At 42.0% G+C, this 27,970-nt stretch overlaps 1 protein-coding gene across 1 annotated transcript in view; it reads right to left on the bottom strand.

Moving 5' to 3' along the window:
• BMPER (BMP binding endothelial regulator) overlaps positions 1 to 27,970 on the bottom strand; it is a 252,908-nt gene that overhangs the window by 6,749 nt on the left and 218,189 nt on the right. Inside the window, exon 15 of the mRNA XM_010831140.1 lies at positions 7,195 to 7,325. Coding sequence (XP_010829442.1) covers positions 7,195 to 7,325 — 131 coding nt within the window. The remainder of the gene's footprint in view (positions 1 to 7,194; positions 7,326 to 27,970) is intronic.

The following is a 27,970-nucleotide window of genomic DNA, read 5'->3' as shown; positions in this document are numbered from 1 at the left end:
CAACAGTTAGAACTGGACATGGAACAACAGACTGGTTCCAAATAGGAAAAGGAGTATGTCAAGGCTGTATATTGTCACCCTGCTTATTTAACTTATATGCAAAGTACATCATGAGAAACACTGGGCTGGAGGAAGCACAAGCTGGAATCAAGATTGCCGGGAGAAATATCAATAACCTCAGATATGCAGATGACACCACCCTTATGGCAGAAAGTGAAGAGGAATAAAGACCCTCTTGATGAGAGTGAAAGAGGAGAGTGAAAAAATTGGCCTAAAGCTCAACATTCAGAAAACTAAGATCATGGCATCGGGTCCCATCACTTCGTGGTAAATAGATGGGGAAACAGTGGAAACAGTGTCAGACTTTATTTTTTTGGGCTCCAAAATCACTGCAGATGGTGACTGCAGCCATGAAATTAAAAGACGCTTACTCCTTGGAAGGAAAGTTATGACCAACCTAGATAGCATATCAAAAAGCAGAGACATTACTTTGCCAACAAAGGTCCATCTAGTCAAGGCTATGGTTTTTCAGTGGTCATGTATGGATGTGAGAGTTGGACTGTGAAGAAAGCTGAGTGCTGAAGAATTGATGCTTTTGAACTGTGGTGTTGGAGAAGACTCTTGAGAGTCCCTTGGACTGCAAGGAGATCCAACCAGTACATTCTAAGGGAGATCAGTTCTGGGTGTTCATTGGAAGGACTGATGCTGAAGCTGAAATTCCAATACTTTGGCCACCTCATGTGAAGAGCTGACTCACTGGAAAAGACCTTGATGCTGGGAGGGATTGAGGGCAGGAGGAGAAGGGGACAACAGAGGATGAGATGGCTGGATGGCATTACCGACTCAATGGACATGAGTTTGGGTAGGCTCTGGGAGCCTTGGTGATGGACAGGGAGGCCTGGCATGCTGCAATTCATGGGGTCGCAAAGAGTCAGACACGACTGAGCAACTGAACTGAACTGAACTAGGGATTTAGGAACACTTCAGAAAATGGATCCCACTTAGATCTTAAAAGATGACAAGACACTGCCAGACAGACAATGGCAGAAGTTTTCCAGGCAGAGAGAGAGCATGGTGCCAGGGGAGGGGGTGGGGGAGCAAAGAGGGTGCAATCAGCAACAATAAGGAGCCATGACCCAATCATAAACTGGAGGATCCTTGGTTTGTTGGAGAAGCAAGGAATTTGAGAATGAGAGTGGGAGGAGACAAAGGCAGAGAGGTGGGCAGGGGCTGTAATCCTTGAGGGAGTCTTAGAAGGGTTTTAGGGGGATAATATGATTAAATTTGCCTTCAGTTTGGCACAACTTTTATACAATCCTAGAAAGTTAATCCTGACTTGGATCTTGTTTTATCCTCCATGCATCCAATATTTTTCAAACTTGTAAAAGGCAAACAATACTGACAACATAAATGTTATCTGTTTATACATGTGCATTTGAAAAAGTTTCATTTGATTAAATACATGTTTTAAAAACTAGAAAATTACCAGAGTGGTTAGGGTTGTGCTTGTGCTCAGTCATTTCAGTTGTGTTCTACTCTTTGCAACCCTATGGACTGTAGTCCACCAGACTCTTTAGTCCATGGGATTCTCCAGGCAAGAATACTGGAGTGGGTTGCCATGCCCTCCTCCAGGGGATCTTCCTGACCCAGGTATTGAACCCAGGTCTCCTGCATTACAGGCAGATTCTATACAGCTGAGCCACCAGGGAAGTCTGTGGCTAGGGTTAGCAGGTATATATTCTTAAGGGCTATTCTGTAAAGCATGCAAGGAGCATTACGTGTTACTTTATGTGGTGCCCCATGAAGGCATTACGTGTTGGCATTATCAATAGTTAGCAAGCATAGATTTGTGCCCTTTGGACTCAGCTGTTCCCACAACCCCCTTCTGTGCTGAAGGTTACAGTGCTGACCTTATCTCCTAACCTTTATAGGAGATGTCTAGTCACCAGAGGATATCAGTGTGTATAAGCAGAGCAGAGGTGCTGCAGGCAAGGGGCTAGAATCACCTGAAGTCTGCTGAATAAAGCAAGGAGGAAACTCCCCACAGAAGCCAGCAGATTATCTCATCTGCTGCAGAAATACACACACCACTTTGAATACCCCCGAATCTTTCCCACTTATAAAATGTATTCCTGAAAAGTTCAGTGACAATTAGCAGGAAATCTGCTAAGGATGGCAAAGTAAGATGCAGGAGCAAGACCATAGGAAAATTATTGAGTCAAAAGGTACCAAGTAACAAAGATTAGGAACAGGTGAATAGAAATTGGAAAGGTCCACACAACATAACATAACAGCAGAAGATAAGATGGTTAGAGAGCATCACTGACTCAACAGACATGAATCTGAGCAAACTACGAGAGAGAGTGGAAAGCAGAGGAGCCTCGTGTGCTATAGTCCACAGGGTCCCAAAGAGTCGGACAAAATGACTTAGTGACTGAATGACAACAAACACAACAAATATTTCAATAAATTAGTTGACGCTAATATAAATACACAAATAAATATATACTCATATGTAAATATATATATATAAATTTTTAACTCATATTTTTGTTTCTATTTTACAACTAATGTTTATTCTTACAATAGGCTGACTTTTTTTTTTACAGTGTACTTGCTTTTTTGTGCTCTCCTAATAATTAAGAACAGGGGCTATAATGCAAACTGAGCTGGGTTTGAGTCCTAGCTTTCTCACTTTCTAGCTGTGTGATTTTTAGCAAATTACTTAAATATTCTAAGCCTTAATGTCCTTTACTGTAGAATGTGGGTAATACGGAGTGGGGATTAAATAAGATAAATACGATAAAAAAAATTAAATAAGATAAAATAAAGTGCCAGAATACTCCTTGGGGCAAAGGAGGTGCTTAGAAAATAGTACATATTAATATAAATGTTTATTATTAAACTTTTATAGACCTTCACAATAGCCCTCTGCATATCATATTGTGTTTAGTAATTCCTGTACTAAACTAGAGTTTCATTAGTCCTTCTCACCACAGCTGATGGGCATACACTATGTGGTAGTAGTCACGGTAATACTAAAATCCAGCCTTCTGAGAGATGTCACTTGTTCATTCAGAGATTCTTGCTTGGCTGGCTTATCTATTCAATTTACAAGCTTTTTACTCTGGAAGATTTGTCTTCTCTATATTAAGTGGTTTTAAGTGCTGTCATAAGTCAAAAGATCTGAGAGCTAAAAAAACAAGTAAACAGTATTCTTAGAGTCTTCAATATTCCAGATGAAACAGAAATGAATCTACTGAGAGATGCTGCACATCTCCATAAATACCAACTGTCAATCTGTGGAAGTTCAGTGTGTATGGGTGCGTGTGTGTGTGTGTGTGTGTGTGTAAAATGGTCCCCTGCAACCAAACATTGACAGTTATACTTCACTCAGATGGTTCCACTAATTTTAAGTGGTAAATGGAACCTTTCAGAAGTCATATTCCCTTTCCATAAGAAAAGTAATTTAGCTACTGAGATTCAGTCCCTGAAATCAGGATCCTGGGACAGGAGGAAAGTGTAGTCCTCAAATGCACTGGGTGTACTGAACTGGTGTTAAATATAGCTCAGCATGAGTAAGAGAGGGTTCACATATTCTGTATCTGATATGATCCTTGTCACAGCATCATAGCTAATAAAATTAACAAAGTTCTGCTGAGCTCAACATTACACCGGGATGAATGGCTGGGCCTTGAGTCCACATATTTTATTCATTTCCTGGTAGATTCAAGGGAAAGTGTTAGTTGTGTCTGACTCTTTGCGACCCCAAGGACTGTAGCTCAGCAGGCTCCTCTGTTCATGGGATTCTCCGGGCAAAACTACTGGAGTGGGTAGCCCTCCCTTCTCCAGGGTACCTTCCCGACCTAGGGATCGAACCTAGATCTCCTACACTGCAGTCAGATACTGAGTCTCCAGGGAAAATTCAAGGGAAAGAGGACTCAAAGTAGAGAAAAGGAGACAGGCATATTCAAGGTGTGCTGGAAGGACCCAGTCTCTCAAAACCCTGCCCTTCCTATACTACCCTGCACTGAGGAGGGAGGTCAGTCATTTACTCGCATGTTTCAGGAGCCTCAGCCACACCTTAATATGAGTTTGTATCACCTCAGCCCTCCTCTGGAAAGGCAGCATTGATAGAGAGGCACTCTTGCCATGGAAAGGGAACTCAGACATAGATTGGACTTGGGTTTTCAGAGGAGAGAGCAAATAAAAGGGTTTGAGTGCTTTCTAAGGACATAGATTAGTGACTGTGTCAAGGGGTGGCTTTGGGAAGCTTTAGTGATCCCTAAACCCTCATCATTCTACTCCCCCAAAGCTACACATTAACCATACAAGTTAACTTCGTGGTTTCAACTTTGACTGCAGGTCAGAACCACTGGAGAGGTTTCAAGTGATACACAAGACCAGTTAAAGCAGGATATCTGGGCTTGGGGCCCAGGCATCATTTCCTGGTTTATATTTAAGCTCCCAGAATGACTCCAATGTCAAGCAGATTGAGATCCACCATCTAAGTGAACATGATGTCCATGCCCTGAAAATAAGACTCAAGGCAATTCTTCCAACCAGCTGACCACCCTTGCCCTCTACCAATGTATATATTAAAGCTAGCAGTGCCATGAACTGCCTTCTTTTCCAATTTTGGAGTTAAGTTTTCTCAGATTCATGTAGAATGTTGCAAACCCCAGGCTCTCTGTTCTAGGCAAATCTGGTCCTTTAAAGAAAAACATTTGTCAACCCTTGTAGCAAATCACAGTCATCTCATCTTGCGTCTAAGAGTAGCATTACTACTGACTATCTTGTAAGAGTTGCACACTCTTCTAGATGTTTTACATACATATCACTAATGCTTATAACTCTGCAGAGTAGATACTACTATAAATTTCCAAAATATATCTAGAATCTCTCTTCCTCCTCCACACACTGCCTCCTTCTTAATCCGAGCCACCATCATTTTGTCATTCTGACTTCTGCAACAGCCTCTTGCTTTCAAGCTATTCAATGTATTCTCTACACAGGGTGGTCTTTGAAAAGCAGAAGGAAGGTTGCTTAAAGTCCATCAGTGGCTTCCATCCTTCTTGGAAAAAAAGCTAGACTCCTTTTCAAGACCTGCGAAGTCCTGCATGATTCAGCTCCAGCTTCAACTCCACTCTCATCTTGAGCCTTTCTTTCCCTTGCCTACTGTGCTCATACTGACTCACTTCCAGTTTGAGAGCTGCTATCTTATTCAAATATGATTCTTCCACATAGAGCTCTTGCCCTGACTCCCTTCACTTCTACAATGTGCAGCTGGACTATCACCTCCAAAGAACAGTCTTCTCTCCTCACCATTTAAGTAGCCACCCACTCTGGCTCCATGTTTTCTTTTGCTCTGCTCTATTTGTTTCCTTCACCATACTCACCACACTTAGCAAGTATTTATTGTAGAGTTACTAGTTTCGTCTGGTTCTCCCACTGGGCCAGCGGCACTTCAATGGCAGGGATCTCACCCCATCTCTCATAGTCACCAAAGTACCCACAGTGCTTTCTTCAATGCCTGGTACTTAGCCATTTTGTAAAAAATATTTCTTGGATGAACAAAGAATCCCATTTTACAGATATCAAATAAACTAAGGAAGTTGCCTGAGATCAAAGCGCTATTAATGACAATTACAGCAATCTGTCTCTCAGAAGGAAAAGAACATTTTACTGGTGTTTATATAGCAGTTTCTCTTTCTCAAAATAAAAAATCACACAGGAAGCAACAGTTAGAACTGGAGATGGAACAACAGACTGATTCCAAATAGGAAAAGAAGTATGTCAAGGCTGTAAATTGTCACCCTGCTTATTTAAATTATATGCAGAGTACATCATGAGAAACACTGGGCTGGAAGAAGCACAAGCTGGAATCAAGATTGCCGGGAGAAATATCAATAACCTCAGATATGCAGATGACGCCACCCTTATGGCAGAAAGTGAAGAGGAACTAAAAAGCCTCTTGATGAAGGTGAAAGAGGAGAGTGAAAAAGTTGGCTTAAAGATCAACATTCAGAAAACTAAGATCATAGCATCCGGTCCCATCACTTCATGGGAAATAGATGGGGAAACAGTGGAAACAGTGTCCAACTTTATTTTTGGGGGCTCCAAAATCACTGCAGATGGTGATTGCAGCCATGAAATTAAAAGATGCTTACTCCTTGGAATGAAAGTTAAGATCAACCTACAAAGCGTATTAAAAAGCAGAGAGATTACTTTGCCAACAAAGGTCCATCTAGTCAAGGCTATGGTTTTTCCAATAGACATGTATGGATGTGAGAGTTGGACTATAAAGAAAGCTGAGCACCAAAGTATTGATGCTTTTGAACTGTGGTGTTGGAGAAGATTCTTGAGAGTCCCTTGGACTGCAAGGAGATCCAACCAGTCCATCCTAAAGGAAATCAGTCTTGGGTGTTCATTGGAAGGACTGATGTTGAAGCTGAAACTCCGATACTTTGGCCACCTGATGTGAAGAGCTGACTTATTTGGAAAGACCCTGATGCTGGGAAAGATTGAGGGCAGGAGGAGAAGGGGACGACAGAGGATGAGATGGTTGGAAGGTATCACCGACTCAATAGACCTGAGTTTGGGTAGGCTCCGGGAGTTGGTGATGGACAGGGAGGCCTGGCGTGCTGCAGTTCATGGGGTTGCAAAGTGTCGGATACGACTGAGCAACTGAACTGAACTGAACTGAACTATCCTGAAAACCTTAAATGACTGTAACTGTCCTGGATCTCCTTTGTTCCATACGTAACCTAAACCATAGCAATGACTATCCCTGTGCTAAGCACATCAAGCTGGTAGCTTGAGGTTAAGAGGATTTTGCACCAGTGTAAATCCTTAAATTGTGCAAATGTGCTCATCCCAAAGCACTTCTCTTAAACATTTTCTATCCTGCCCAGTGAGAAGTTCCTGTGTTTTATCAAGTTGAAATCCAGCTGGGCCACTGATAATGCCAAGGGGGGATGTGACCATTCACCTATCATCAAATTCTCTTTTATTGCTATCTTGGAAATGGCTACCCACTCCAGTATTCTTGCCTGGAGAATTCCATGGACAGAGGGCCTCGCGGGTGACAGTCCATGGGGTTGCAGAGTCAGACACGACTTAGCGACGAGCACGTTACTAGCTTGGGCACTGGAGTTGAGTTTCTGATGGTTGGATCTGCCAGAAATTTCTCACCTGCACAGTTCTGCTGTGGCTCCCAGTGGACACGGATGCCCTCTCTCTGGCAGGCCCGGGTATATGCCAGGAATGATTCGCAGTAACAGTTTTTATGGACTGGACATTCACACATGTCTGTCACGCAGGACCTAAGGGACCAACAGAAAGAAGTGAACATTCAAAAATATCAGATACCAAGTTTTCTAAATACAACTTGAAGAAAAGCAGTAGGTGAGTAAATGTCAAACCTTGTCCAGACATTAAAGGCTTCTATTTTAAATTGGAAACCTAAAAATGATATAAAAAATACTTCATGAAACCTTAGTGGATACCTCTGAATAATGTGACATCAGTTTCCTTTTCTTCTAGAGCAGGACTAGTCAATAGAACTTTCTTAATGATAGAAATACTCTATAGTCTCCATGGTCCAAAGTTATAGCCACTCATCATATCTGGTCAATTAGCACTTGAAATGTATCCAGTGTGAACGAAAAACCAAATTTTTTATTTGATTGAATTTTAATTAATTTAGATGTAAACAGTTACAAATGTCTATTTGTTATCATGTTGGGAACACAGCTCTTAGAATACACCCCTATTCAAGGTGCTGCCATTTTGTGAGTAGCTCTGATATATGAATAATAAGCTCTATTACAATATAACTGAAATAGAGACCAATTTGATGACAGCATCAAATCTCTTGGCTTTCTGAAGACATTCAATTAGGATTCACTTTTCCAGATCTTAGAATCTTAGTCTTTTGAGAATCACTGAACCTTGTTCTTTAGAACGTGGGGTGACAAATTCCAAATAAAGCAAAACTTTCAGGCCACTAATTAGACTGAAAGATATAGGAGATTGAGCCAAGGTCCTTGTTTGCTTTTTACCGAGTCGCTCAGTTGTATCTCTTTGCAACCCCATGGACTGCAACTTGCCAGGTTCTTCTGTCCATGGAATTTTACAGGCAAGAATACTGGAGTGGGTTGCCATTTCCTATTCTGGGCAATGTTCCCGACCTAGGGATCAAACCTACATCTCTTGTATCTAGGTAGGTTGATTCTTTACCACTAGTGCCACCTGGGAAGTGCCTAAGGGGCTTAAGTTTAAATATGGAAATGATTGGCCAGGATGTAAAGAGAACTGCAGTGTGTTTCAAACACAAACTAATATATTTTCAAACACATTGACCTTGGAGACATAATAACCTCACATTGGACTATGACGTTACAGTTTACAAAGGCCTTTCTCATTCTGTTATGAGTGCTAAAGAGGACATAGCACAGTCCCTGTTTTATTAATTAAAAAAAAAGTCATTCTATAAACAGGCCCAAAGTCACATTAGTAAGTGACAAAAAAGTGAACTAAGTTACATCTCCTGAGACTAGTGCTCTTTTCCCAGCAAGTTTTGTTGTTGTTGTTTTAGTTGCGAAGTTGTTTCTGACTCCTTTGCAACACCATGGACTGTCTCCTCTGTCCATAGGATTTCCCAGGCAAGAATACTGGAGTGGGTTGCCATTTCCTTCTCCAGGGGATATTCCCAACCCAGGACAATGAACCCAAGGGGTGTACTGCATTGGCAGACAGAGTCTTTATCATTGAGTCACACAGAAGCCCTGCAGCAAGTTTATTGCCTAACAATTCTGACTTAACATTTTACACAAGACACCCAAGATTAGACTTATTTTTTTCATACTCTGTTCAGTGAAACCACTTCTTTACAGAATCTAATTCAAGGCTGGAAGCAGAAAAAATACTATTCAAGATTATAAATAGCACTGATGATCTTGAAAAGTGATCAGGACATGGTCATCCAGTATTCTTACACAAGCATTCCCTCTTGGTGTGAGATGTGTACACACCTGATTACAGAGAGTGACCAGCTTGCTCTGGGTAGAATTGCCTGCTCTGAACAAGAATTAAATGGCAGAAACCATGTTAAAAGATCAATAGACTCACCGTGTACTTTCAAAGTTATTACATTTCAACACTCAAGGCCACAGCCTTGGGAAATGGGAACTAAGCTGGAACAAAAGAGAAACAAGTCTGAAACCTCAAGAGTGCTTTCATTTCATCCAAAGAGAGATTGTTTGATGCCTGATACTTAAGACACAATAATCAGGACAGAAAAACTGCTCTCTCTGCTTTCTGTAATAATCAAAGCTGTAATTCTTAATACCTTCTCCACTTGTATTACAGAAAACCTGTGAAATCATGTTCAACCCTTTCTAATATTAGACACGCATGTTGTGTCTTTAAAGTAATGTGGAGCCTCCAGGTTTCCAAGAAAAGACAAATAAAGCCTGTCCTTACAACAGCCACTGAATGTCTGGGAAGGAACCCTCCTCAACATTATTTCCTCTATTGTTTCAATTTTCATTTCAGACTGACCCACGCCCACCACATCTGCGCTCAGACTTCACAGCACCACTTTTGGCTGCTGCCGTCCTACCCTCCGAGTCCACTTCTGCTTCACATGTTTCTCACCGACTTTACTGGCCCAAGGGTGTGGGAACCCTTGCTGTCGTACTCAACTCCCACTGGCATGACATGAAGGGGGTGGGACCTCACGAACCTGGTAAAATGGTGGCACTTTTTTGGGAAAAACCTCAACCAGAGGAAATGCACCCTCTGATTTGAAAGAATGTCTAATGTAATTCTATAAAACTGTTTGGACAGTCAGCAAACAAAATTTAATTTGTTTGTGTGAAAGGACTGCTGGCCAGTGTTTTCCTTCTTTTCTCTATATTTCTACCGGTTGTTGTATGAAGCTATTTATACAATTTAAAATAAATTATGAACAGCTCAATCCAATTCACTGAGACTGCTTAGAGAAACGTTCAAAGCACATATTTAATAATTGCTATGTACACATAATCTACCCTACCCACAGACTACTCTGGACTCTCAGACACAATCCATAATACATCTACCCTTTAAAACTAAGGAAGATTTGAGCTTCTTCTATTACTTGGCACTCATGAGAAACAACATTTGAGGGAAAAATGTTTGTCAAAGTCAGTTCTTGACTTGAAATGTGTCACATATTTTTAAAGGCTTGAAAGATGTGTCTTTTCACAGAAGTTAAAACTATAAGATGTCTTTTTTCACTTGTCAAGTTGACTTTTACACAAAATTGTACCTAGAGTTTGTAAGAGAATGAAGAAATAGACAGTCCATACTCTGCTGGCAAAAGTGTAAAAGTGTAGCTCTTATGTTGAGCACTTTGCTGTACTCAGCCTTTACATGAATTATCACATTTACTCCATACAGAACCAGATATGAGGCAGGTGATACTACCAGCCCACTTAACAGATAGGGAAACTGAAGCCTGGAGATGTTAACTATATCCCCAAGGTCACGTGGCTGATGACAGATTCAGAACTTCAGAACCAGGACTGTAACTCAGGCCTTTCTAATCTCAACTCTCATGTTCTTAATAACATTAGAAGATCTTTCTACAGAGTAACTTGGCAATACTTACAAATAGCCCTAAGAAACATTTTTATCCTGATAAGGAAATTTCACACCTAAGGAAATAGTAACTCATATGGTTTATATACAGGGGTGTCATCACAATACTATTAAAATGGAAAAAAAAAAAGAAATAACCTAAATTGCCTACAATAAGGGCCTAGTTACCTACATTTTAGGAGACTTCTACAATGAAATATTCTACAGACATTACGATGGTGTTTACGATGTACATTTTTAAACTCAAGGAAACATTCAGGAAGGATTAATGGAAAAAGAGCAAAACTGTTCCAGTCTTGTGTAGTCACACGCGTGCTTATGTGCTAAGTCACTTAGTCGTGTCTGACTCCTTGTGACTCTATGGACTATATCCCGCCAGGCTCCTCTGTCCTAGGGATTCTCCAGGCAAGAATACTGGAGTGATTACACACAGAAAACGATATGCCCAAATATTCACCACAGTCAATACCCTGAGTGCTGGCTCTTTCTCTTATTTTCCTACATATTTTCTACAATGAACATGCACCACTTTTCTAAAAAGATAAAATCACAGTGTATTTTTTATTATTATTATTTTTTTTAAATTCTTCTCGCAGCAGCAGCCACATGGCGCTTCTAGGAGTCTTACTAACTACTCTTCTGGTCCTACACTTCCTTTCCCTTATTTTTTAAACAACAAAAGGAATGTCATAAGACATATTAATATTTAAATTCAAATTTAGGAACTAGAGTGAGTGAGAAAATAAAGAATGGGAGAAAAATAAAGCTTTCATTTGTAGATTTTAGCTATTAAGTATTTCTCCAGCTAAGATCTTTCTAATCTGTACATCAGAGGCCTTCTGACATAGGCTGTGATTTGATCCACTTTGCATGGTCCTCAGATTTCCACCTCGTTGATCTAATGATGCTGTGAGCTTGACATCCAGGTGGATGGAATGGATAACAGAATAATTATGCATGCTTCTGCTGATAACAAAGGAATTTATTAAGAGGAAAATAAAAGCATCTTCATAGACCTGTCAAATTTCAGGGAGGGGCAGAACTATTGTTATTCAAGTATTCAATTCATGTTATCACACTTAATACTTCAGCATGAGTGAAATCTAATTTATGACACAGTTGAGCTGAATTTTTATATGTTAATAGAAGATCATGGACCTTGCCTTAGTCAGTATTCACCAATACTCTACATTTATATTCATTTTACGGAATCAGTAGCAGAATGTTATCACTTTCAGTAGTTACTGAGATTTATGGCTTTGGTTTTTCTGCTTTAATGGCGTTATTCTGTCAATAATGTTCTGTTTGATGCTGAGTTCTTGGTCAGGAAACACCGTCGCCCATTGCTCCAACGGGAAACCACAGGATCCACTTCAAATGAGCTTTTCCAGGAAAGCCCTGCAGGTAAAGAGCACCAGCCTGGCCCGAGCAATCCCTGTAAAGCATACTTTCCGTCATGGGAGCTTTTAATTAATGTACTTAGAAATGCTTTTCTAATTTATCCTCCCTGCCCTTGGCATCTTTCCTGACAGCAGAGAGGTGCAGGCAGGACTCTCGTTCCATGGGGTTTGCACAGCTGCGCGGTGCAGAGATAAGGAAAGGGATGCCAAGGGCTATCACAGGGCCCCAAGCAACCGGCGCCGTGCCGCCTGTAATGTCACACACCAGCTGCCTCCCTTGTCTATCCACTTTATGTGCATGAGCCGTGTGCCACGCGGCAGTAAGACCCTTTGAACACCTTTCCTCATAGCAGCCAGCAGAGTACACGTGTCAGCACCTACCTGTGGTCCCTTCCCCCACTGAAATAGGACTTATCACAATTTACCTACAGGGGAGCCTCCTCATCTTTTTTCCCCTGTCAAGTTACAACCGACTGTCTCTTGCAAAGCTCTAAGATGGTAGCTACTATCCACATGGAGCCATTTAAATGGAAATTTAAGTTAACTATGATTAAATAAATCTAAAATTCAGTTCCTCAGTCACACTAGCCATACCTCAAGTGCTCAGCAGCCACCTGTAATTTGTGACCACCATATTGGACATTTCCACCAGTTCCATCACTGCAGAAAATTGTACTGGTACTGGATGGTGGTACCAAGAATGCAGCTCTGTCTGTATTTGAAAACCACTCCTGTCCTCTCCAGAAGGATTTTATTGGTGGAGTGAGATTAAGGTCTCATCTACAGAGAAAGTTCAAATTTCTTGGGCTCAATGTCAAGGTCCCTAGCCATCTAAACATCCCTCTTTCTTTCCCATTCATTCTTTGATCCAGTCATATGGGGGCTGTCTCATTAACCATCAGGCTTCCTTCTGCTTTGTTTTTGCCTCAAATGTGCCTTCTTGTCTTCTCCACTGGAAAAATCAGATGCCTATCCTTTCAGTTCAGTTCAGTTCAGTTCAGTCGCTCAGTCATGTCCGACTCTTTGCGACCCCATGAATCGCAGCACGCCAGGCCTCCCTGTCCATCACCAACTCCTGGAGTTCACCCAGACTCACATCCATCGAGTCAGTGATGCCATCCAGCCATCTCATCCTTTGTCGTCCCCTTCTCCTCCTGCCCCCAATCCCTCCCAGCATCAAAGTCTTTTCCAATGAGTCAACTCTTCTCATGAGGTGGCCAAAGACGGTTCAAATTCCTCTGAGGTGCTCCCTGACTGGCTCAGGAAAAGTTATCCCCTGTCTATCAGGTCCTGTGCCTCCCACATCTTTATTCTTGTGCAGACCCTCTGAATCCTTATGGTCTCTTTCTCTGTTTCAGCAACAGAACTATATCTCGCTCATCCAGCCAAGCACTGTGCCTTGGACACACAGCTCATTAAACATTCAGTGAATCATCCCAAGAGTAGATGAGAATGGCCTGATAACCTTCACATGGCTTCCATGGGGTTGGGTAGTTGGACACTGATATCTGAGGGGCATGAATTCCATCCTTGCCTCTAACTTGCTGGCCGTGGTGTGGGAGCTGCTACCCATGGCTACCTTGGAACAAAGCTGCTTCTACAAGAACCTTTCCACTGTCATTTTCATTTTGAACTTCTGGTACCCCTTCTCCTGTATCCCAGAGGATTTTTTTTCACTTAGTGAATGGTGGGAAAAAAGATTTTGATGAGAGAATTCTGCATTCATGACACATTTTCAGAAAAGCACATATTCAGTCTTATAGGAACAACTTATAGCTCTTCATGTTATTAAAAAGGCAAGCCTCCAACACTGCTAAAATCAAAACATCAAACACCTCTCTGCTTCCTAGCAACAGCACACCAAGTGATTTTCCCTCTGCTTTTTCTGGCAGGAGGGCCACGCCTGCCAGAGAGAAGCAAGTGCTCATGACTTTGCTACCCAAACACAGTTCTGAAAGACAGATATATGAACCACTGGGAACTCTCCACCCAGCTTCTGGGGGAACAGATAGGCAAACCAAGAGCCAGCCCCATCTAGGAGCCAGAGTCAGAGCTCCGGCTTTCCCCTCTACCACCATGAAGGGTCTCTGGCTGGGCTATTTGTTCAATCTGGAGGTCAGTTGTCCTGGGAGCAACAATAGAACAGGACTGGAAGATAACTAGAAAACCACACTGGGGTCCTATGGCTTTCCTTACTCCATGTTTTTGGAGAGTTCACAGAAGCAAGTGAAAGCATCTCAGGCTTATTAGGGCCTGGAAATCAGTGAAAAAGAGAGATGGAGACAGAGTCCTGACTGGATGGAGTGTATTTAACTACCAAGGGACTACTTAAAATTTCACAAATACTTTAACCCTTGAAATTCTGCGTTGACTTTCCTAACGTGAGTTACATGGAAGTAACTAGAGGTAGCAGCCACAATCTGAAGGCATATCCATGTTACATTATACCTAAGAAAACAATTCCAAACCTAACTCAGTAGTGGCTATCTCAGTTTTCCTCAATACCATATAGGCACTCTTATGCTTTCACAAAAAAACACAGCACTCTAACCTAAAAATCAGGGTTCAAAGATTTAATAATGTGAAATGTAAAGTAGCTTTACTGAGTTGTTAATAAGTGTGTGGGGCAAGTCTGCAAAGCCAGCCTACTGCTCCTTCCAGACTCTTCCTGGGCCAGCCACAGTTGGCATCACCATGGCTTAACTATGAGTGAGAATATCTGAAAGTTTAAATTGGTTCCAGGTGGCCTAGGGTTGCCAGGCTAGAATAGCAAGGTCAGGCATTTCTGGATGATCTTGTGCATTTTACGAAATCTATCTGAGGAGACGGGGCAGGAGAATCTGGGAGGCCAGCTGTGTCTCTGGTTGCAGATCTTGAATTTATCTGCAGTCCAGCTTCACCACCAACACACACACACACACACACACATACACGTTAGACCTTGAGGCCACTCCTTAGTATGAGGAATGAACTCATTGAACCTTGCTTGTTCCAGGCACTAAGGGAGGCACGAGATGAACAGAAATGGACCCCAGCCAGAAGGGAAAATTACACAGATACTGAAAATCAAACTCGAAATGACGTGAGGGCTTTAATGACAGACAACTGGAGCAACGGGATGAAAGAAAAATGAGTGTTAGTCACTCAGTCATGTCCGACTCTTTGCGACCCCATGGACTGTAGCCCACCAAGCTCCTCTATCCTCTATCCACATGGATTCTCCAGCAAGAATATTGGAGTGGGTTGCCATGCCCTCCTCCAGGGGATCTTCCCAACCCAGGAATCCAACCCAGGTCTCCTGCATTGCAGAGAGATTCTTTACTGTGTGAGCCACCAGGGAAGCCCTTGGATAATGAACAACGTGCTAAGTTGCTTCAGTCGTGTCCGACTCTTTGTGACCCCATGGACTATAGGCCCCCAGGCTCCTCTGTCCAGGCAAAAGTACTGGAGCAGGTTGCCATTCCCTTTTCCAGAGGATCTTCCCTATCCAGGGATCGAACCTGTGTCTCTTATGTCTCCTGCATTGGTAGACAGGTTCTTTACCACTAGTGCCACCTGGGAAGCGCCAGAGCAATGGGATCCTGAGGTCTAATTCCACGGGGCAGGCAAGAGTGTCCAGAGGCTTCACAGAGTAGGAGAGACACAGGAACTGGGTCTTGAAGGATCTGTGTAATTGTGTTTGTTTTGAGAATGAAGAAAAGTAAGTTTCAGGCACAGGCAGGGACTCCAGTACAAGCCAAGAGTGAAAAACGACCAGATTTGAGATTTGATAATCATGTGATCCAAACTCCAATATTAAAAACAAAACCAAAAATGATCCCTGATGTGCAGTCATGGAGCCTGTACCTGAAGACCTCACTTCCTCACAGAACAGCCTGGCAGGTCTACCCTTAAGGCATTTCTTTCTTTGAGGGGTTCAGGGCCTCATAATCTGTAGCCTTAACTCTTCGGTGTGATGCTTGGAGCCACACAGACTCTGTGAGTGTGCTGGAGCCCACGTTGACTCTTCTGCAATCTTCCCAAGCTCCGCCTTCCCAGTCCCGCGTGTTTTCCTCTTCCTGCCTTCAGTGTCCTTCCCTCTGTAACTACTCTCTTCCTGCTTTGACAAGAATAAAAATCCAAATACTAAGATAACACAGAAATAACCTACCAAATCAATTTGATAATTATTCACAAGGAACCCCTTTGATTGCCTGGATTCTGTTCCTGTCGTGCATACTCTGCCTACTTATGTATATTTCTGATTTAAAACTTAGGGGTGCTACATTTGCAACTATTTTAGATTCTCCATTTACTGAACAATATTGATTGCTTTAATCCTCGTAACACTTTCCAGGAGACGAATGCCAGGACCTACATAGCAGAAGCCAGCCTTACGCAGGCATCCCAGAAATAAGCATCAGCCTTGGGCACCCTTCACAAGCCAGAGATGGTTTTAGTGGAATTAGAGGCATCTGTGGACACAGAGAACTCCTCGAAAGAGTAGCAATGCTTATGATTTTCCTTAGATGCTAATTTCCCTTTACTCTTGTTTGAACAGAGACCAAACAATAATCACGCATGTTCTGGAACCTAAAATATTTTCTTCCTTGATAAGGCCATATATCAGATCATATGTGGAAACTATGTCTTAGGGGTGGGGAAGGTGTGTGCACCATTCTATTTGCCCCACATCCAGGCGCTATGACTTTAAAGCGGCCAAAGACTCTATACCCACTAACAAGGTTGGAAATACTCCTCTTAGGAAAGACGAGCTACCTTTACTTGAGTAGGAAACACTGACTCCACAGAGGGAAAAGCTAATGAACAGAACCGTATGCTGAATTGTCACTCTTCAAGGGATAACATTTCAGTTTGGGCAGAGGCCTCTCATCCAGCTGGGGAGAGAAGAAGCCTGGTCGCTACCCCCCTCTAGTGGCCAGGAGTTAGAATGTCAAGTAACCTTAATTGTTTCAGCATTTAGCTTCTTACCCTTTCAGTTTAGGGGGCGGGGCTGGCTGATAAGAGGACATAGAATGGCTTCTTGTCAGAAAATCAATCACTTTTCTCTTCAACGCGTTCAATCCATCACTGCCATGTTCACTGTGAAATAAGAAGACTCGTTGCGTGGTGCTCAGTTGTGCTCGACTATTTGAGACCTCATGGACTGTAGCCTGCCAGACTCCTCTGTCCATGGGATTCTCCTGGAAGAATACTGGAGTAGGTTGCCATTTCCTCCTCCAGGGGATTTTCCCGACCCAGGGATCGAACCCAGGTCTCCGGCATCTCCTGCACTGCATGAGAATGCTTTAGGGCTGAGCCACCTGGAAAGCCAGGCTGGTTGGTGGACTAAAATCCCTGAATAATCATGAATGCCTGCATGGAGTGCCTCCCTAGGAGGGAGAGGATATAGACTGGAGCACTCTGTTGGAGGGTGGTGAGGTGGAGCATCAGTGATAACGGTCTAAAAGCTTTTCCATTTTTTGTAACATCTCATTTTCCCTATGTACTGCATCCAGCTTCATATACTTTTTTAAAACAAATTGTATGTACAATTTAATAGGGTTCTTTTTTTGTTTTTTAAGTGTTTTTTTATTTTGTATTGGGGTATATTCAATTAACATATAAAGTTCAAAAGAATACTTGGTAAGCAGGGGAGAAACCTTCTCTACCACTTCTGAGACAGTAACACAATCAGAGGCTGAAGATACCCATGTGATGCCAATATTTACCCACGTTCTTACTTCTTCATTGGTAAAAAAGCAGTGTCCCGACAGTACCAGTATTCCGTGACTATATATAAATATGGACTAAAGCTAGGTAATATTCCTACTTGGAAAAGATCCTCCAGGAAATAAGAGAGTGAAGGTTTTTTACTCAGAAAATCCCAGTATCTCTTCTTTGGGGTGACTAGTCTCATCATACTTTTCACCCAATATTGACAGATACACACCATGTTTGAAACTGTTCCATTCAACTTGACCAACGCTCATTGAGTGTCTGTGTATAAGGTAACACTGCTTTAAACTTGGGACATTCACAGTGTGTTGGGGAGGGCAGGGGAAGACAGGCAAGTCAACACAGTGAAGGAGGCTGAATCTGGGACTCCTGTAAGTGCGGGATGGCTCTGGGGAGAAAGCCTCCTTAAATGGTACTTATGGGGTGGGGGTTGGGGGTGGAGTGCTCCCACAAGTGACTGAGGGTGCTCACATAAAGCAGTTACTTGGGAATAGGGGAGGAAGCAAGACCAGGTAAGGAGCACTGCGGAGTCACCACCCTGGTGAAAACCCCAATTTTATCATTTGGGGTGCTTCCCCTTTCTATGCCAGGTTTCCTTGTATAATCTCTCAAAGGTTTCTCATGAAAAATAATGGAGAAAACAGACTCCCACTGCCACAACCGCCATCCCTAAAGAGAAGAGGGAAGTTCTAACACATTTGGAAATGAGGGTGAGAGGTAGCCAAGGCAGAATCCCCCATGGTCACCTTCCTAGCCCATTGTGAGGATTCTGATTCTCAGAGTGAGGAGGTGTGGGAAACGGTGTGTCGTTCTCTCTCATTCTACAGTGGCCTCCCCTCTCCTCTGCGCTCAGGGTCTTCTAGCCCCTGCATCTCCAGGACGGGTCTGCCTGCCCAAGAGGGCAGCTATCCAGTGAGTTTCTCGCAAGGGAGGTGAGAAAAATCCATGAAAGCGAAGGAGGCATCTAGCATCTGGAGGCCACACCCCAGCCACACGCAGCAGCCACCACCAGCCCAGCTGCTTCAAAGGGGCCGATCCGTCCAGAGCCTTTTTCACATTAGGCCGTGGACGGCTGCCAAGCCCCACAAACCCTGCACTATGTGCGCTAATAAAAGGGCGCAGTGGGGGCTGCCCCCAGAGGAAGCTGCGTGCCGGTGAACTTTTTCAGATGCTGGGTGCCTTTCATCAAGTGTCCGCCGCCTCGCCCCCACCATCAACCAGCATTCACATCCAATCACTGCCCAAAGAAGGGCTTTTTGCACTCCATCCTCTGTGCAACTTGGCTGCCCAAGGAAAACACAGTCCACTGGACCTAAAAGGAAAAGTGTTCTCCTGAGGGGCCCAGTTCACCGCCATCAGAACTGGGCCCCATGAGATGGCACGCGGCCACTCTTAAATCACAGAAAAGAGGTTCAGGGATCAGATATTCCCCAAAGGCAAATCATAAACACCCCGGGCCCACTGCTTCCTCACCTGTTTCCCCCTCTCTGTCAGAATGACAGCACCCTTGTATAAGCCCCAGAGAGTTGGAATGTGAGGCATATTTCCTAGAAGTAATTAAGGAGACTATTACCTGAAAGGCCCTGCAATGTTCACAGCCCCAAGAGTGAAAGACGCTGGGCTGAGTCGATCCTGAGTACCTGCTATAAGCCAGGTACATCGCAAATATGAGCACATATAATTCTGACTGCAAAATTTTTAACAGAAGAGAGAACTAAGACCCAAAGAGGTCAAGTCGGCTTTCGTTTGTTTGCTTGTTAACATCAGACTGTTTGGTAAGCGGCAATGCTGGGTCCATGCTCTCTGCCTTATATCATACTGCCTAATATAGGGCATGCTGTTCCTTCCATGAAATGTTCTTTCCCCTACCCTTCTCCTGGTTAAAACCTACTCCTCCTTCAATATGCAAGCCAAAAGCTTTCTCAGGGCAGCCTTCTGAGATCCCCAAGCTAGTTATTGTGCTGTGTTCAGTCATGTCTGACTGTTTGCGACCCCGTGGACTATAGCCCGCCAGGCTCATCTGTCCATGGGATTTCCCACACAAGAACACTGGAGCGGGTTTCCTTCTCCAGGGGATCTTCGACCCAGGGATCGAACCCATGTCTCCTGCATCTCCTGCAACGGCAAGCAGATTCCTTACTACTGCACTACCGGGGAAGCCCCTCCCCAAGCTGGATGAGGCTGCTGTTAAACTTTCCCATCGTGTTCTAAGATGGCCCTTGTCACAGCCTGCAATCATGCCTTTGTGGGATTGATGCCTCACTCCACCCACCCCACTACACTTTCGGGTGGGCAGGTTTTGCTCATCATTTTTGCCAGCTTTGGTGCAGGGCCTGGTTGTGAGTAGATGCTCAAAATCTATTTTTCTGAATGAATCGTTTATAGATGTTTTATAGTCCAAGTCCAGACAAAGTGATTGCTAAGATGACAATGAGAAGCAGATGGTTAAACAGCCTGATAAAGTTTCAAGGAGGAATGAGCATCTCGTGGATTTCAGTATTACCCACGGCCAAGGGGAAGAGGATCTGAAACTGGCCACTGGATTAGGCAACTAGGAGATGAGTGGTGGCCTTAGGAGAAATAGTTTCATGGGCGTGATGAGGACAGAAATCATCCTGGCATGTACTGAAGGTAGAAAATACGTGAGGCATTGAGTGAAGGCTGTTCTTTTGGCAGTTAGCAGTGAAGGGAAGAGAAATGGGGCAATAGTTTGAAGGGAAGTGAAGTGTAGCATGTGCACACGCGCGCACGCGCGCACGCGCGCGCGCGTGTGTGTGTGTTAGGGTCAGGGAGATCTGAAATTGCTTTACACCAGAGAAAAAGATTGTCCAAGAGATGTTGAAGTGAAAGCAATGGAAGGGTTAGATAACTGGAAGAGTAACGTCATGAAGGAAATAGGTGAGAATGGGGTCAAGAATGCAGGAGAAAGACTGTCCTTTTCTTCACTTATAGTTGCAAGTAAATTTCTGAAAAAAAAAAAAAATTCTGGGAAAAACCCATAAAAGTCCCTATGCTTATACAAGGCACAGTGGGAGAAGGGATAAAAACCAAGTTTACCCTATAGGTCAGCAGGTGGATGAAGACCAATGATGCAGTGCAAATATCTAGCAAAGAAAGTGAGTAGGATTTTATGACATTTGCAAACAGTGTTTCCAGGTGAAGAAGGAGTCCAGACAAGGGGCAGGAATACTGCCTTTTGGACAATTCTGCTGTTATTCAAGCCAAGCCCCTGGGGACCCACGGCAAATGAACTGAAATACAACTAAGCCAAATTTTTAATCAGGCAGAAATTTAGAGCTGGTGAAATTGCCTTTTAGTTCCTATGGAGAAAGAGGCAATATGGCAGGGTTTTTAGACTTTAATTTTACATTTTACCATCTAAAATTAGTGATAAAACGTCTTCCCCCAAATTGGAGGCCCTAAAATTTAGAATTGTTTCTTTTTATGGCAGGGGATGGTGAGAAGGGACTTTTCTAGATGCTGTCTCCCTAAATATTTTAATGCTCCCAACTATACAGTAAAAATCTTCACAGCAGTCATTGTGGGAAACCATCTTGGTTAAGACACTGAGAGCTCAAAAATTCTACCAATAAGCTGGATGACTCATTAACAGTCACAGAATCAAAGAATTAAGAGTTTTAAAAGACATAGTGAACATCTACTCCCTGCAGAAATTCCTTTTATAACATCCCTGACAGATGGTCATATATCTGCATCCTGTAGTGATAAGAGCTCAGTAGCTTTTTAGGAATCTCAGTCCTGGGATAAACAATTATAGCTTCTTTTTCAGGAAGTTTTCTTATATATTAAGTGAAAATGTGTTCCATAACTTCCACCCACTTGTTCAGAGTCTAGCTTCTGTTGAACTATGGTATTATTTTATTCTATCCCAGCACTCATATATCTTCTTCAAATACATGATGAAAAATAAAAATGTTCCACTTAAAAACTAACCCTGGGGGGACTTCCAGAAATATTCCTATTGTACCATTTTTCACTTCCTACGCTTTCATTTCCTTTTATATCTACCAATTCAAGAATGTCCAGCCTGAGTATAAACCTTCTTTCCCTTTTGTTTATTCTTCCAACAAATCTCTACTGAACAGGGCATTGTATTCAACCCCAAGGTAGGGGCAAAGATGAAAAAGATGGGGTTTCCTACTCCAAACTACACAATGTGCTAAAATAAATTGTAATGAATGGAGGAAAATGATGAGTGTGAGAAAAAGCTGTTTAGTATGAGGAAGTGAGTTCAGCTGTGCAAGAGAGGTAATTTTAGTATGGAAGACAAGGAGTGAGAAGGAATTATAAAAGAGTTCAAGGAAGAGTCATCCCTTGAGTTATATCTTAAAATAAACAATAATTTTGGGCTTCCCTGGTGGCTCAGTGGTAACGAATCTGCGTGCCAATGCAGGAAACATGGGTTCAATAAATGGGTCAGGAGGATCCCACATGAGGATCCCTCAGAGCAACTAAGCCGATGTGCCACAACTACTAAGCCTGTGCTCTGGAGGCCAGGAACCACAACTACTGAAGCCCACATGCCCTAGAGCCCATGCTCCGCAATGAGAAGCCTTCACACTGTACCTAGAGTAGCCTTGGCTCATCACAACTAGAGAACGCCTGTGTGCAGCAATGAAGACCTAGCACAGCAAAAATAAATAAATATTTTAAAAAAAGAGTAAGCTTGACCCAGGCAAAGCAGAAGAAAGAGCTTTTCAGAAAGGTCATATTTTAGAAATAGTATCGATACTTTTGTTTGAAATGCCACATGTGCCATTTGGGGATCCCTGAGCATTGAGAAGAGGAACAGATACTGTAGGACATCAGCTGGAAAGGCTGTGCCTTGTGTGCCAAGCTATGAAGTATGAGCCTAATTTGAAAATCAGAGGAGTCATTGATTAATTTGAGCAGAAAAATGATAGAATACAAAGCACACCTCCAAAAAGTGAGCTGATAGCAGTGTGTTAGATGGGCTAAGGAGGTGGAGATGGGGGATTGAATGGGGAGTTAAGTAGCTATAGAAGGTGACTCAGCCAGGGATCGCTAGAGAAAAACAGACACAACCAGGCACCAATCTGGGGGAGCACCAGAAGAAACTGAGGGATGACGTAAAGCATATGGGATAAGAGGAGCGTAATCTGCAGAGTCTGTAAAAGGATCTCCTGTTGGGGAAAAAAAGAGAAAAGAAAGGATCAAAAAATGCCTCTGGAGATTTGAACCTGGGTTTAAAGTCTATCAACAAATACAAGAGATGCAAATCAAAACCACAATGAGGTACCATCTCACACCAGTTAGAATGGCTGCGATCCAAAAGTCTACAAATAATAAATGCTGGAGAGGGTGTGGAGAAAAGGGAACCCTCTTACACTGTTGGTGGGAATGCAAACTAGTACAGCCACTATGGAGAACAGTGTGGAGATTCCTTAAAAAACTGGAAATAGAACTGCCATATGATCCAGCAATCCCACTGCTGGGCATACACACCGAGGAAACCAGAATTGAAAGAGACACATGTACCCCAATGTTCATCGCAGCACTGTCTATAATAGCCAGGACATGGAAGCAACCTAGATGTCCATCAGCAGATGAATGGATAAGAAAGCTGTGGTACAAATACACAATGGAGTATTACTCAGCCATTAAAAAGAATACATTTGAATCAGTTCTAATGAGGTGGATGAAACTGGAGCCTATTATACAGAGTGAAGTAAGCCAGAAGGAAAAACACCAATACAGTATACTAACGCATATATATGGAATTTAGAAAGATGGTAACAATAACCCTGTGTACGAGACAGCAAAAGAGACACTGATGTATAGAACAGTCTTATGGACTCTGTGGGAGAGGGAGAGGGTGGGAAGATTTGGGAGAATGGCACTGAAACATGTAAAATATCATGTATGAAACGAGATGCCAGTCTAGGTTTGATGCACGATACTGGAGGCTTGGGGCTAGAGCACTGGGACGACCCAGAGGGATGGTATGGGGAGGGAGGAGGGTTCAGGATGGGGAACACATGTATACCTGTGGTGGATTCATTTTGATATTTGGCAAAACTAATACAATTATGTAAAGTTTAAAAATAAAATTAAAATTAAAAAAAAAAACAAATACAAGGAATGCGGGAAGAGGAGGTGACGGTAGAAAGAACGAGAGATGACAGGTTTATATTTACACAATCTGAGTTTCTGGAGGAACATTCAGGCAGTGATGTGGTGGTAAATGTTTAGCAATTGGCTCTTGCGGGGAGGGGTGCAGAGGAGACGAGAGCATCCCTGATTTGCAGCCTATGCCAATTTCTCTGGTGTAAATTCTCCTGCTGCAGCTGCTTTCAGGCTACCAACATGACATCACTGATGACTAAACATCAAGTTGGGAAGAGATCCTAACATTTGGCTCTAGAGAGCCACTACAAGCCAGCTCCGGCACACCAATGCACCCGGTAAAAATGTTGAACAGATGTTTGAGAGGGAAGTCAGGAGTTGAGCCAAGAGTGTTCCTTATTGCCCAGTAAACAAAATGTGATTCTTCACAAGACAAAGTTAACACCATGGCTACAGACAGGCTTGAGCATCCCTACTGATGTGTTCTAATGTCAGCCAAAAGCCACAAATAACTTCTCTCATTCTCCGTTACCAGCATTCATGTAAACACCATAAAAATGAGTGCTGACAGCAACCAATGAGTTTATGCTAGTTTTATTCTTCATAATGTCCTAGGAAGATTCCTCCTTTAAGATTTACTATTGTTTTGCCTACCATGAAATGGTAACCAAGTGTTTTGCTAAATCAATTTAAAGGTTGCTTTGTTTCCCTGCCACCTTCGCAAGTACCTCTGGGCTAGTCTGACTCATGTTTTACAATGACTCGTAATAATGCTGCTCAGTCAATCATAGAGTACAATTTGGCTTTAAAAAAAAAAAAAAAAACACTATTAACTCCTCTTTTTCTCTTTCAGGTATATAAAAATCTAGCAACATGACATTACTATTGGGGCAGTCAATGATGCTACGAGGTTATTGTATGGAAGAAGAAATATAAAAGGTAAAAAAAAAGTGAATAGCCCACATGAAGGTAATGGTTGAAAGTCACACTCTGGGGAAGAATATAGGAGGAAAGAGGACAAAAATGCATGGCCAAAAAGGATTTTACTATGACTCAACAGTGAAAAGTTATCATTTCTCACCTATAACTTTACAGTGACAGCACAGATACTATCATTTGCCTTCTTCTGGATACAGCAGCCAGTTAAGGACTTTTGTACAACCACTTCCTATAATAATACTTACAGGGACATAAACTCTTCATTCCCCACATAGCAGCCAAGTGTTCTTTTAAAAGTATAAAACGAATCATAGCACTCCTCTAACCAAAAGTTTCCAAAGATGTCTCATTACATTATTAAAAATATAATCTACCTATCACATGCCTGTGATATCTAAGCCTGATTTTAAACATGGTAAAACTGAATAAAATAATGTTTATTTGATACAATGAATAGCATCTATTTCAACTTAAGGAGCCAGAATTATTCTCAATAATAAAATATAAGAAGTACGTCAATAAATTTAAAAAAAAAGGATGCCTTCCATTACTACCATTAACAGTATCCTTAAAGTTATATCATCTAAAATTACACAAGCTGTCAAACAATAGATATAGATTTTAGAAAGGAAAGACCAAAATTATACTTACTTGCAAATGATATGATTGTCTATAACTAGGAAGCTTCAAAATAATAAGTTGTAAAAACAATTTTACTGAATGCCAGTAATTCTTAGGAAATATGCTGTACATAAAAATTCAATTCACAACAGCAAGAAGTCAAGGTCACAGAAGATTTTAAAAGGGCAGAATCTATATGAAGCAAACAACAAAATGTGCATACTTGGGTATGTGAAGAGTGATTTCCTTAGATAATATAGTTGACTTTATTTTTATACTTAAAAATTGTGCATCTGTAAGTATTTATAATGTGGTAAGAATCAAAATAATAAATTTAAAGAAAATAATTTTAAAAATCTCTTTGCACAGTGGAAACTGGAGTGAAGAAGCAGAATTTGTGTCAATAGTGGGGGACAAATGCATTTAGAGGAAGCAGGCGAGAAAGTGGAAGCAAAAAGATGTTGACAGTCTGCAAAAGCAACGATGGTTACTATTGCAACCAAGTGGACTTTAGATACATTTAAGAGCACACATCAACACGATTCAGAAAATATTTGACTATTTGAGCATGAGAATTAAAGGAGAGAGAAAAATTGACAGCTTATACATTCCACAAATAGTTGCTGAGTACCTTCTCTGTGCTAGGCACTAAATTAGTCCCTGGGAACCATGCATAATTAAGTGAGAAGACACATTAGTTCTGCAACCTGCTAGGAAAGAGAATAGATTTTTAAAAAATAAAGTTTCAACCCACAGGTAACCTATAGGTATTTCTTTAAATATAAACAAAAAAAATCGAATGTAGATCTTAATTAACTGGGAAGTATGAAGAAATTATGCTTTCAAATTAAAGAACAGCCAGAGGAAATCTGCCAAGTGTTTAATTAATGAAGAAGAATGTAGAAACTGCAGGAAAAGGTAGACTTAAAACTAACCTGTGAATTTGGCTTGAATGCAGAAAACAGAACCATAATTCAGGAGACTACAAAGTGAAATATCGAAGTGAAAGAGCGTCTAAACCTCTTGACCACGGGACCTCAACCCTGATTACACCTTAGAATCACCATAGAGCTTGAAACGACCCCAATGCTGGGGCCACAACTGGTGGAGATTCTGACTTAATTGGTCCAGATGTGACCAGAGTGTCAGCAAACTCGCAGGTAACTCTCTGGTACAACTCTGATGGGGAACCCCAGACGCTGATTCATCACTAGTATATCTTGATTCATGTTCTAGATTCTGATTTCAATGAAACACAGGCCCTATACTTAGCATTCATAGATCATAAAGTGAAGTCGCTCAGTCGTGTCCGACTCCTAGCGACCCCATGGACTGCAGCCCACCAGGCCTCTCCGTCCATGGGATTTTTCAGGCAAGAGTACTGGAGTGGGTTGCCATTGCCTTCATAGATCATACTAGTCCCTAATTCTCCATAGGAATCATCATAATCAATAAACTCACTTTTTTATAATAGAGAAACTAAGGAGAGGTTTTTAGAATCTTCTCCAAGCCTAAAAGCTTTTCCAACCTTAAAAGTGCTGAAAGCACACTATATAGTCTGATCATTTTCTCTACCTCTGTTGTATAAATAAAATTATGGGGTCAAAATATAAGTCTGCTCCTCCTAAACTTGCACTGAAATAATTTTACTTGATTTTAGAAATGCTGGTCTGCATTGAGCTCTTACAACTGTATTGGTGCAATATTCTATAAAGAAAGAATTCAGATGCCAAAGAATGCAATATAAAGACAAAAACAGACTGGAAAGAGTTTCTATAAACTCTAAGATAGACGTTCTATTTGCTCACTAATCTTTGCACATGAATCAGTTAATTGCTGAGGCAAATGTTATTTAAGATCTCGGATGAGAATCATCCCTATGTACATACCATAACTTAGAAAAATGAACAATACTGGTTATTATTATAAACATTTCAAAAAAGGTACTGTAATCTTCTCCCTCAAAGTCCTTTACTTACAACTGTCCTTCAACTAAAGGTCACTGCAAAACTAGAATTCTTGAAGGAAGGAATGAAAGAGTTAAGGGCAAATGACAAAGCTGCAAGAGGTTTCTTGTTAACAAGGCTTTATTTTGAACAAAAGTGACCTCTGTTTCTCCTGACTTTGCCCTGCAGGCCTGGCATTGTATGCAGGTAGATTCTCTAAGGGGCTAAAGGATCAGCTGAGCTCTGTTTCAGGTTGTTCTATTTGGATTAGCAGCCTTGACCTCTCTTGAGGCTTCATCTGCTGAGTTTTGTTTTTTTTTTCCTTAAGAAATGTAGAATCTCAGTTCTGAGATTCCCAGGTGGCTCAGTGGTAAAGAATCCACCTGCCAATGCAGGAGACACAGGAGATGCAGTTTTGATCCCTAGTCAGGAAGATCCCCTGCAGGAGAAAATGGCAACACATTCCAGTACTTGCCTGGAAAATCCCATGAAGAGAAAAGCCTGGCAGGCTACAGTCCATGGGCTTGCAAAAGAGTTAGACACGACTGAGCACACAGAGAGAATCTGAATCTGAGCACACACAGAGAGCAT

This window comes from Bison bison, unplaced genomic scaffold (assembly GCF_000754665.1).
Source record: "Bison bison bison isolate TAMUID 2011002044 unplaced genomic scaffold, Bison_UMD1.0 scf7180017864525, whole genome shotgun sequence".
Taxonomy (NCBI): Eukaryota; Metazoa; Chordata; class Mammalia; order Artiodactyla; family Bovidae; genus Bison; species Bison bison.
Note: the sequence above shows the minus strand (reverse complement) of the source record. Positions and strands in the feature narration are given on the sequence as shown.